This window comes from Triticum urartu, chromosome 2, assembly GCF_003073215.2.
Source record: "Triticum urartu cultivar G1812 chromosome 2, Tu2.1, whole genome shotgun sequence".
Classification (NCBI taxonomy): Eukaryota; Viridiplantae; Streptophyta; class Magnoliopsida; order Poales; family Poaceae; genus Triticum; species Triticum urartu.
In genome coordinates, this window is record NC_053023.1 from 581,275,035 (window position 1) to 581,285,770 (window position 10,736).

General features: G+C 52.6%; 2 protein-coding genes across 2 annotated transcripts; both read left to right on the forward strand.

Annotated features, from left to right (window-relative positions):
- Nucleotides 1-5,273: 5,273 nt before the first annotated feature.
- Nucleotides 5,274-6,895, forward strand: LOC125533693. Its single transcript, XM_048697061.1, has 3 exons — nucleotides 5,274-5,458; nucleotides 5,573-6,070; nucleotides 6,184-6,895. The coding sequence occupies exons 1-3, from the start codon at nucleotides 5,359-5,361 to the stop codon at nucleotides 6,723-6,725; spliced, it is 1,140 nt and encodes a 379-aa protein (XP_048553018.1). The 5' UTR covers nucleotides 5,274-5,358; the 3' UTR covers nucleotides 6,726-6,895.
- Nucleotides 6,896-7,556: 661 nt separating this feature from the next.
- Nucleotides 7,557-10,163, forward strand: LOC125533695. Its single transcript, XM_048697062.1, has 3 exons — nucleotides 7,557-7,787; nucleotides 8,636-9,133; nucleotides 9,227-10,163. The coding sequence occupies exons 1-3, from the start codon at nucleotides 7,697-7,699 to the stop codon at nucleotides 9,769-9,771; spliced, it is 1,134 nt and encodes a 377-aa protein (XP_048553019.1). The 5' UTR covers nucleotides 7,557-7,696; the 3' UTR covers nucleotides 9,772-10,163.
- The last annotated feature ends 573 nt before the right edge of the window (nucleotides 10,164-10,736 follow it).

Below are 10,736 nucleotides of genomic sequence, written 5' to 3' on the forward strand. Positions count from 1 at the left end.
TTTTTTTGTAGTGCCAAGGCAGGCCGCGCGCCCCCTCTCCCTCTGGTTCAAATTGGACTAGGAGGGGGCGACGCCCCCCTTTCCTTCCTCCCTCTCTCCCCCTTCCTTCTCTCCTAGTCCAACTAGGGAAGGGAGGGGGATCCTACTCCCGGTGGGAGTAGGACTCCTCCAGGGCGCGCCATAGAGGGCCGGCCCTCCCCCTCCTCCACTCCTTTATATACATGGCCAAGGGGGCACCCCAGAGACACACAAGTTGATCATTGATCTTTTAGCCGTGTGCGGTGCCCCCCTCCACCATAATCCACCACGGTCATATCGTAGTGGTGCTTAGGTGAAGCCCTGCGTCAGTAGCTTCATCAACACCGTCATCACGCTGTCATGCTGACGGAACTATCCCTTGAAGCTCTACTGGATCGTGAGTTCGTGGGACGTCACCGAGCTGAACTAGTGCAGATCGCGGAGGTGCCGTATGTTCGGTACTAGGATCGGTCGATCATGAAGACATACGACTACATCAACCGCGTTGTCATAATGCTTCCACTTACGGTCTACGAGGGTACGTGGACGACACTCTTCCCTCTCGTTGCTATGCATCACCATGATCTTGCGTGTGCGTAGGAATTTTTTGAAATTACTGCATTCCCCAACAAGTGCTACTTGACGCGTCGGTGTCATTGGTGTGCTAGAGGAGTCCGTCATCCGGCAATGCAGAGCTTGACAGCAGTGACGTGGAACGAGAAGAAGACATCGCGGGTGGGCGCGATGCATCCAAGGAACCCCCCCTCCCCTGTCTGCGCGCAGACCATGCGGCCTGGGACGTGGTTTGCTAGCGGGTCTGGCTAACTAGCGCAAATCCTAGGATAGATGCCCTGGCAGGATCAGTAGGGGATCTCGTGTGTGTAGCTGAATCAGCTTCACCCTCCGTGTTGTGATCTTCCGTGGCAGATTGTTCCTACATAAAATAACCAACGTGTATAGTGTTTTTTGAAATTTCATCAACATTAGTGTTATAAATAGTTACATGCATCATGCGCATGTTCCCCATGATTCAAAGGAGTGAAAGGATTAAGGCGGATAGGTGGTAGGATCTCGGCTGGAAGTTGTGCGCCAACATTAGGATGCATGATAGAAAAGGGAAATATGACCTCATTAAAACGACATCTTGAGATATATAGACTCGACCGATGGCGACATCAAGATATTTGCACCCCTTATGAAGGCCACCATAGCCTGTAAACACACATTGCTTTGGGCATAATTGAATTTATGTTGATTGTGAGGGAGAAGATTTGGCCATAGTGCACATCCAAAAATTCATAATAAGGATAGTTTGGTTTAGCATGTAATAGATGCTTCATGAGTGTTTGGAACATGATGGCTTTGCTAGAGAGTTTGTTATTAAGATAAACAACAGTGAGAAAGGCTTCATCTAGAATTTAAGTGGCATAGATGCATGGGCAAGAAGTGCTAAACCAACTTCAACTATATGATGATGTTTGCGCTGAGCTGACCCACTTTGTTGATGGGCATATTAGCATGACACATGGTGAGAAATACCAATGTGATTAAAAGCAATTTAACTTAAGGTATTCACCTCCCCAGTCGGTTTGCATATCAAGGACCTTTTTATCAAATAATCACTCTACATGATGCTAAAAATCATGAAACTCCTATAACAGATCAGATATATTTCGAGAAAATATATCCATGTAAGCTTAGTGAAGTCATCTATAAAGCTTACATAATATATTGGTTTCTGCCTCCATGTAAGCTTAGTGAAGTCATATATAAAGCTTACATAATATATTGGTTTCTACCCATTGAAGGTGTGGCAGGATCCCATATATCTCAAAAAACGAGCTCTAGATGAGCATTCGAAGTACTAGCTGAAAGGGAGTTGATGGCTCTTCGCTTTTTGACAAGCATCACAAACTGACTCATTAACATTACTGAAAAAGAAGATTATTTCCTTTAGGACTTTGTTTACCAACACATACAAAGAATGCTTTAGACGCCTATGCCACTAAGAGGAGGATAGTTTCCTTGCTTAAAGAGCTTGCCGCCCTACTGACGGTTTCTATGGTCGGGGATAAAGGCAACCCCTACTCTTGGTGTGTAGCAACACCTTCTCCATTACCTAGTCCTTAATGGAGATAAATACATGCCAAAATTGAAGGTAAGCCGGGTTATCATGATCAAGTTTATAGGTTGAGACAAGATTTTTCGATGTGGATGGGGCACACAAAAATATTCTTGAGGGCAATGATTTTTCGATGTGTTTCGCCGACGGACAATGTGGCCCTCACGGCCCCATCTCTAAGGTGGAAGTCTAGGCTGCCATTAAGGGCATGAATCCATCGTCAGCACCTGGCCCGGATGGCCTCCCAGTGAAGTTCTTCCAGACCTTCTGGGAGGTTATTAAGCCGGAAGTGATGGCCCTCTTTGAGGAGTTCTATGTGGGTTCCATCGACCTTACCAGGATGAACTTTGGGATTATCACCCTCATACCCAAAATAACTGGAGCATCGGATATCCGACAGTTCTGCCCGATCATGGTGATCAACGTCATCTTCTGCATCCTTGCGAAGGGGTACACCATTAGGGTGGCCCCAATAGCGGGCCGGATCATACACCCGGATCAGTCGGCATCCATCCAGGGCCGGTATATCCTTGATGGAGTCCTAGTGTTTCACGAAGTACTCCATGAGGTGCACACCAAACACCTCAAGGTAGTTTGCCTGAAACTAGACTTTCACAAGGCATACGACACGGTCAGTTGGCCCTTCCTTTGGGAATGCCTGCTCCAGAAGGGTTTCACCGATGGCTGGGTAACCCGCATGATGCAAATGGTCTCCTCGGGCCGGACTGCGGTGAACATAAATGGCGAGATTGGCCCCTACTTCCCCACATTCTGTGGGGTCCGTCGCGACGATCCCTTCTCTCCGTTCCTCTTCAACGTGGTTGCTGATGCTCTAGCAGCCATCCTTGATAAGGCCAAGGCCGCGGGGCATATTAGGGCCATTGTCCCACATCTAGTAGGAGAGAATGGGATCTCCCTTCTCCAGTACGCAGATGACACCATTATATTGGTGGAAGGCTCCCTGAACGACATCATGAACCTGAAGTTCCTCCTGCTCTGCTTCCAGCAGATGTCTGGCCTCAGGATCAACTTCGATAAGAGTGCAGTCATGGTCTTGGGATACCCCCAAGACGAACGCCAGAGCATCGCGAACCGACTCAACTGCCAGCTTGGGTGCTTCCCCACGACGTATTTGGGGATCCCCATTAGCGACACGAGGCTCACGGTGCCCGAGATGCGCCCCACGGTGGGGAAGCTTCAGCACCGCATTGAGCCTTGGCAGGGCCGCTGGCTATCTAAGGCCGCCCGGACGATGCTCATTAACTCGTCCCTCTCCAGCTTGCTCCTATTCATCATGAGTTCTACAGCCTCCCTGAGACGCTGCACCATGAGATTGCCACAGTCCGGGACGCTTCTTCTGGGCTGGCGAGGGCAAAAAGCAAAAGTACCACATGGTTCGGTGGTCGGAGATCTGTAAGCCTCGCGATCAAGGCAGACTCGGGATCATGTCCTCCAAACGCATGAACATAGCTCTCCTAACCAAGTGGATGTGGCGGATTGCAAACGGAGAGGGGGGCTTGTGGCTCCGCATCATCCAGCAGAAATACCTCCGTGGTCAGCCACTCGCCTTCTGCCAGCGGTCCGGTGGGTCCCGGTTTTGGCAATCCACCATACAACTGCTCCCAGTCCTCCGCATCGGGACCTCGATTGCGGTTGGATCTGGCACCGCCATGCTGTTCTGGTTCGAAAGATGGGCTGGGGACATCCCCTTCATGGCTCACTTCCCTGACATGTTCTCCATCGCGGTTGATCCGCGGATTTCTGTAGTGGTGGCCCTTATTGGCTTAGGGCACCTAGTGTTCCGGCGACCATTTGGTCCAGTGGAAAATGATGCGTGGCAGGACCTGCTCGACTTCATTGCTGTGCACGAGCCGAATCTGGAGATAGGAGAAGACCGCACCAGGTGGCGGCTTGAGCCATCTGGACAATTCGCCGCTAAATCTCTCTACCAGGCCATAGCCCCCTCGCCGGGCCTTGAAGCTCTCTCCTCCATCTAGGCGATCAGGCTTCCCTTGAAGATTAGGATAATCTTGTGGCAATGGATTCGCGGCCGCCTTCCGTCCGGTGTAGAGGTCCTGAAGCGCAACGGCCCTGGTGATGGGCGATGCCCGCTCTGCGGACCTGGGGAGGATATGAACCATATCTTCTTCACCTGTGTGTCCACGCGGTTCCTCTGGAGCTGTTTACGCGAATTAGTGGGTGGAAGTTGGGACCACAACAACTTCTCCGCTCTCTTCGCCGAACTTTAGGCAGTACCAGCCGCTTCTTGCCACATTAGGTGGCTGACCATCGGTGTGCTGGCCTAGACGCTGTGGACTATTATGAATAAGCTTGTGATTCAGCAGGTCCCTCTTCGTCCCGCTACTGACGTTTTGTTCAAATGGTCTGGTTACTTGCAGCTTTGACGGCCGCTTAGCCGCCCTAGGGAGAGAAACGCCATCACCTCCATCATCACCCAGCTTCGTGCGATGGTTCTCCGGATGGCTCCTCCGCTTCCCCCTCCTCCACCAGAGGCGGACTAGATTCTCTCTTCCTCGTCGCCACCGCCGTGTTGTGTTGTGCGTGCCTCATGTCTGTGTTGGGCTTGTTGTGCTGTGCCCACAGCTGGATCTTGTGTAGAGTTTTGGCTTGTGTGTTGGACCTTCCCGCGGTGGCGTTGTGTGTGTGTTGTGCGGTTGGTACCTTGTTGACTTTGCGCTCGATGATTTGCTTTATTTATAAAGCGGGGCAAAAACCTTTTTCGATAAAATATTCTTAAGACATAAAGTATGATCATGGGCAAGATTTTTATCGCACACAACTCACCTTCTGATATCTTGCCCGATGGATAAGCCATCGCATACGTTACGCTTTCTGGCAAACAGTTCTGTTTTTCTACCATGTGTAATGTTTCAATCACACATATAGATCTGTCTTCATAGCCCCATCCTGCAGTGAACGAAGGCAGGTTAATTTGACGGATTATTAGATGAACGCGGGCAGAGCGGCCAGGAATCCAAAAGATGCTACCTGCTATCGTTGTCTCTCGATCCCGCCGGTGATACAGTGGTCAACTCTGAAATAACTCCTGCCTCGAGATCCTTAATCAGTGAGCAGGAAGTCTCCCCTATTAAGTGAACACACACCACTGAGCTAGTGCGTAAACTAAACTTAGATCACAGCCTGCTCTAGTTCTCAAAGCACCACTGCTTCACTCGCTGTGCCGTAAGACATCGTAGATGATGGTGAGGGCAAGAGAGATGGTGCAAGGTCCCCGTTGCGTCGCGCTGTTGCTGCTCGTCTGCATGGCTGCTCTCGTAGCTTCGGACACCACCGATGGTGAGAGCTTTCAAGCTGTGTTACTTATGTGTTTCATTTCTAGTGCATGGCATATGGCGAGCTGATTAATCATGCCGGGAGCTGTGTTATGTCGTTTTTTTTCATGTTCATCAGGCCTCCTGCCGAACGGCAACTTCGAGGAGGCGCCGGACCGGTCGCAGATGGACGGGACGAGGGTGACGGGCCGCTACGCGATACCGCGGTGGGAGGCCTGCGGGTGCGTGGAGTACATCTGCTCGGGCCAGAAGCAGGGGGACATGGTGCTGCCGGTCCCCGAGGGCGCCCACGCCGTGCGGCTCGGGAACGACGCCTCCGTCCAGCAGCAGCTCAGCGTGACGCCGGGGACGCACTACGCGATCACCTTCAGCGCGGCGCGCACCTGCGCCCAGGCCGAGAAGCTGAACGTGACGGTCGGGGCGCAGTCCGGCGAGCTCCCCATCCAGACGGTGTACACCAGCAGCGGCTGGGACTCCTACTCCTGGGCGTTCGAGGCCAAGGAGAGCGTCGTAACGCTCACCGTCCACAACCCCGGATATGATGAAGACGCCGCCTGCGGCCCCGTCGTCGACTCCTTCGCCATCAGGACCCTCCTGCCACCACAAAGCAACGAATGTACGTACTAGGATCATATCATACATAACCTCTCGTTTTCAGTATAGCTACGTACGTGATTTTTGCATGGATTCGCCGAAGATGACTAACTAAATACTTACACCGGCCGGCAGATAACATGCTGAAGAACGGGGACTTCGAGGAGGGCCCGTACATCTGCCCCAGCACGTCGTGCGGGGTGATGGTGCCGCCCATGGACGAGGACAGCTACTCCCCGCTGTTCCCGTGGGTGATCCTGTCGTCGACCAAGTCCGTCCGGTACGTGGACGCGGCGCACTACGCGGTGCCGCAGGGCGCCCGGGCCGTGCAGCTGGTGTTCGGCGCGGAGAGCGCGCTGGTGCAGGAGGTGTGCACCGTGCCGGGGGTGTCTTACAGGATGGAGTTCTCGGTCGGGGACGCGGCCGACGGGTGCACGGGCTCCCTCGCCGTGGAGGCGTACGCGGCGGGCGGGAGGGTGACGGTCCCGTACGAGTCCCAGGGCACGGGCGGGTTCACGCGCGGCGTGCTCGAGTTCACGGCGACGGAGGACCGGACGCGGGTGGTGTTCGTCAGCGCGAGCTACAACATGAAGTCCGACGGCACGGTCTGCGGGCCCGTCGTCGACGACGCCTCGCTCGTCTGCGCGCAGAGCCACGCTCGCCGGCTGCTTCTGTGATTGTGCGGTGCCGCAATGTACGGTCCGTTGGTTTGTGACACGAGCAATTTGTCCTCTTCCGTTATGGAGTAGGATCTAAAATTCCGGACGGTCGGCAGTTGTAAACCAGGGTTCTGTAATGTATCGTGGATAATTTGCATTAGGGAACATCATTTTAACATTTCTTTACATGTTGTGGAGGCGAATTTTTATTTTTTTGCGAATCAAGAACTTTATAGTTTGCATTAGGGAACATCATTTAAAGCATTTTAAGCATCATTAGGGTTATAATGGGACTGCATACATCAATCCATAGACACAGACATCTCCTCCTCTCCTCTGTAGCTTGTTTTACACAGCGGTAGGCAAGTAACTTTTGAATGATAGAACACCAGCAAGTGCAAGACGCATAGTTCCGTGGCAGATTTACACGAGCGCATGACGCGGCATCGTGGCAGCCGAGCCGATAGATGCGGCGCCTGCAGCGCCGGGTGCCGGGGAGTAGACCTCTTTTTCTACAGCAGAGCGAGTTGACAAATCTTGTTCCATTTTTTAGGGAAGAAGTGAGCAACCATGTGGCTAGGCTGTTCGGCGACATGGCAGCCCAGTACGCACTTGGGCTCGGCCTGGGCCCACCCAACATGCATGCACCTGCTATCGTCATCGTTACAGCCCAGCCCACATAGCGAGCGGCTTTACCATTGACGCGTCGTCCCCAAACCCCGAGGACCCGAGGCTGCTGCACTGCATCGGGCCCTGCGGTCGTGCGGAGGAAACTGAAGCGTAGAGCAACCGGAAGCGAGCGAGACCCGAGGGATGCTCGGCTGTCCTTCTCGTGCCCTGGAACCCGGCCTCCTCTTGTCGCCTTCCATTGCCAACCAGCATAGCCAAGTTGACATGACTGCTCCGTCGACCCTTCCCCGTTTTAAAGCCCCATTGTTGACAGTGTAGGAGCAGAGAGCCCAGCACCACTTCGCCAGGCACGGGGAGAGATGGGCATGGCGGAGGGGATGCGGCGCCGGTGCATCACACTGCTCGTGCTCGTCGGCGTCGCTGCTCGGGCGGCTTCGGCCGTCACGGATGGTGAGATCTCGCAAACTGGTGCCCCCCGTATACGTTAGCAGGGATCCTTCCGCGAGCGGGCTTCCCAGCGCCATTTCATGTTGCAGAGCTTTTTGTTGTTCTTCTTGCTAGTTTCGGTGCCCTATTCATACCTTAATATGCGCATTCAAATTCAGACTTCAGTGAGAGAGGTGTCAGAATTCTGACGGTGTGACTCGTTGGTAATACGCCGTAGGTAAGCAGAAGTAACTAGCGTAATACTGATTTACGTTGGAAACTTTGTAGACGGAACAAGTAACTAGTGTATACTATGTGTATTCCTCTGTTCTAAAATAGATGACCCAACTTTGTACTAACTTTAATACATAGTATAAAGTTAGGTCATCTATTTTAAAACGGAGGGAGTATATGGATCGTTCTCGTCGTTTTGATTATGCATCTTGTGGACGCCGGGATTGCCGGCGTTGACTGATTTTCCAGTGTAAAGGCACGTACGAAAAAGAGTATACAGCTCAAGATTTGCAAACTGGGCGATCAGATTGTGAAATTATTTTCTGGGTCGTGGAACTGAGAGGGGTTTCTGAACCTGTCGATATTTAATCATCTTGATAAGAATATAAATTGACGAATTGTTAGGGTTACTAGTATACTATTGAAACTCAATTTCCACTGTCGAACACTTTCATTTTTGTGCAAGTGAATCAATTAATGTGCACTGCAGTTTTAGATCACACTCAACTTAATCTTTTAACACAATAGATCTAGCTCATTTGCACGGCTAATGTGTCCCAGCTTTCTGTAGCCGCAAATGGATGAATACTTTTCCATGCTTGATATGGCTAATATGTTCGATCACCTTGTGTGCATAGGCCTACTACCGAACGGCAACTTCAAGGACGGGCCAGCCAAGTCCCAGCTGAACGGCACGGTGGTGATGGGGCGCCACTCCATACCCAACTGGGAGATCTCGGGGTTCGTCGAGTACATCCAGTCGGGGCACACGCAGGACGACATGATCGTGGCGGTGCCGGAGGGCGCCAGCGCCGTGCGCCTGGGCAACGACGCGTCCATCCGGCAGAACATCAGAGTCACGCGGCGCGCCTACTACTCCATCACCTTCAGCGCGGCGCGCACCTGCGCCCAAGCCGAGAAGCTCAACGTGTCCGTCGCCGCGGATTCCGGCGTGCTCCCCGTCCAGACCGTGTACAGCAGCGGCGGCTGGGATTCCTACTCATGGGCCTTCAGGGCCAAGCACAGCGCCGTGTGGCTCGCCATCCACAACCCCGGCGTCGAGGAGGACCCGGCGTGCGGCCCCGTCATCGACGCCATCGCCATCAAGACCCTCCAGCCTCCCACGAAAACCAAAGGTAAGATCGCTAGCTTCCCACATCGATCTGAAGGTTCAACTTGGTAGCGAATCCTAAGTTCCTAACGACCGAGTGATTCAACTCAAACTGCAGGCAATATGCTCAGGAATGGCGACTTTGAGGATGGGCCGTACATCTTCCCGGACTGCCCGTGGGGGGTTCTGGTGCCGCCGATGGACGAGGACAACTGCTCGCCGTTGCCGGGATGGATGGTCATGTCGAGCACCAAGGTGGTCAAGTACGTGGACGCGCCGAGGTACAGGGTGCCGCACGGCGCGCGGGCCGTCGAGCTGGTGGCTGGAAGGGAGACGGCGCTGGTGCAGGAGGTGGCGACCGTGGCCGGGCGATCGTACAGGCTGCAGTTCTACGTCGGGGACGCGGCCAACGGGTGCAAGGAGTCCATGGTCGTGGAGGCCTATGTGGCGGCGGCGAGCCTGAAGGTCCAATACCAGTCCCAGGGCACGGGAGGGTACAGGCGCGCCATGCTCGATTTCGTGGCGGTCGGGAACCTCACGCGTGTGGTGTTCCAGAGCCTTCACCACCACATGAAGGTCGACGGCACGCTCTGCGGGCCGGTCGTGGATGACATCTCTCTCGTCAGCGTGCGCAAGCGCGCGGCTCGCCGACTGTTCATGTGAACTCGATTAGTCGATGTACTAGTAAGATGCAGAGGCCGGGGCTGTCCTCCTCTCAAAGAAAAAAAAAGTATGATTTCAGGCTACCACTAGAATTTTCCATAACTACGAACCATAACTTATGGTTGCATGGTTAGAGGAACTGTGGTATCCCAGGCCAACAAGGTTCCAATCTTGATGCTCGCATTTATTTCAAAATTTCCGGCGATGCACATTAAGTGAGAGGAGATGTTTCCGTCGAGGACGAGGTGCCTACGGTAACTTCGTAAATTTCAAGATGATATGTTGGCTTAGTCTTCGAAGGTGCTCATATAGGTAGGGTGTGTGTGCGCACACGTTCATAGGGGTAAGTGTATGCGCGTGTATATGAGCGCTTGCGTCTGTACTGCATTCAAAAAAAAAAGAATTTTCCATAACTTGATGTGTTTACCTTGTTCCTTTTGTGACAGATTTCAGGCTACCACTAGAATTTTCCATAACTTTAATACTTTTCAAATTTCCCAATTGAAATTAACAGAACAAGCAAACTTCAAACATTTCAACACCATGCAAGAACAAGCTACGCATAGCATGACTAAACTGTTTTTACTCCATGAATCCACAAGAGGAGAACAAATGACGCTCAATCTGGAATGCAAAGTCTCAAAAGAGAAATAAAAGAACAGACTTTAGGCTGAACTTGTTCTCATAAGCGAGAACAAAGGACGCTACCAGCTGAACTTGTCAACTAAACCACGTCAATCTTTCCCCCCTCCTTGGGGACGCAGCTTCGGTGACTTAAAGGCACCTGCCTTTGGGTCATTGACATGTGGGCCAGCCACTTGTTGGGCCCACATGTCATAGACACAAAGGTAGGTGCCTTAAGGCACCGAAACATCGTCCCCTCCTTGGACAGGATCGAGCTTCAGCCAATCATCACCATGGATGAAGTTGTAGCCCAGGAAGGGCTTCATCTCGTCCTCACTCAG

What these genes read in the sequence shown, in the direction of transcription:
- LOC125533693 (XM_048697061.1), top strand. Translation starts at nt 5,359, where the DNA reads ATGATGGTGAGGGCAAGAGAGATGGTGCAAGGTCCCCGTTGCGTCGCG. An exon ending in AGCTTCGGACACCACCGATG is followed by an intron (nt 5,459 to 5,572) that starts GTGAGAGCTTTC and finishes CATGTTCATCAG; the next exon opens with GCCTCCTGCCGAACGGCAAC. An exon ending in GCCACCACAAAGCAACGAAT is followed by an intron (nt 6,071 to 6,183) that starts GTACGTACTAGG and finishes ACCGGCCGGCAG; the next exon opens with ATAACATGCTGAAGAACGGG.
- LOC125533695 (XM_048697062.1), top strand. Translation starts at nt 7,697, where the DNA reads ATGGGCATGGCGGAGGGGATGCGGCGCCGGTGCATCACACTGCTCGTG. An exon ending in GGCTTCGGCCGTCACGGATG is followed by an intron (nt 7,788 to 8,635) that starts GTGAGATCTCGC and finishes TTGTGTGCATAG; the next exon opens with GCCTACTACCGAACGGCAAC. An exon ending in GCCTCCCACGAAAACCAAAG is followed by an intron (nt 9,134 to 9,226) that starts GTAAGATCGCTA and finishes CTCAAACTGCAG; the next exon opens with GCAATATGCTCAGGAATGGC.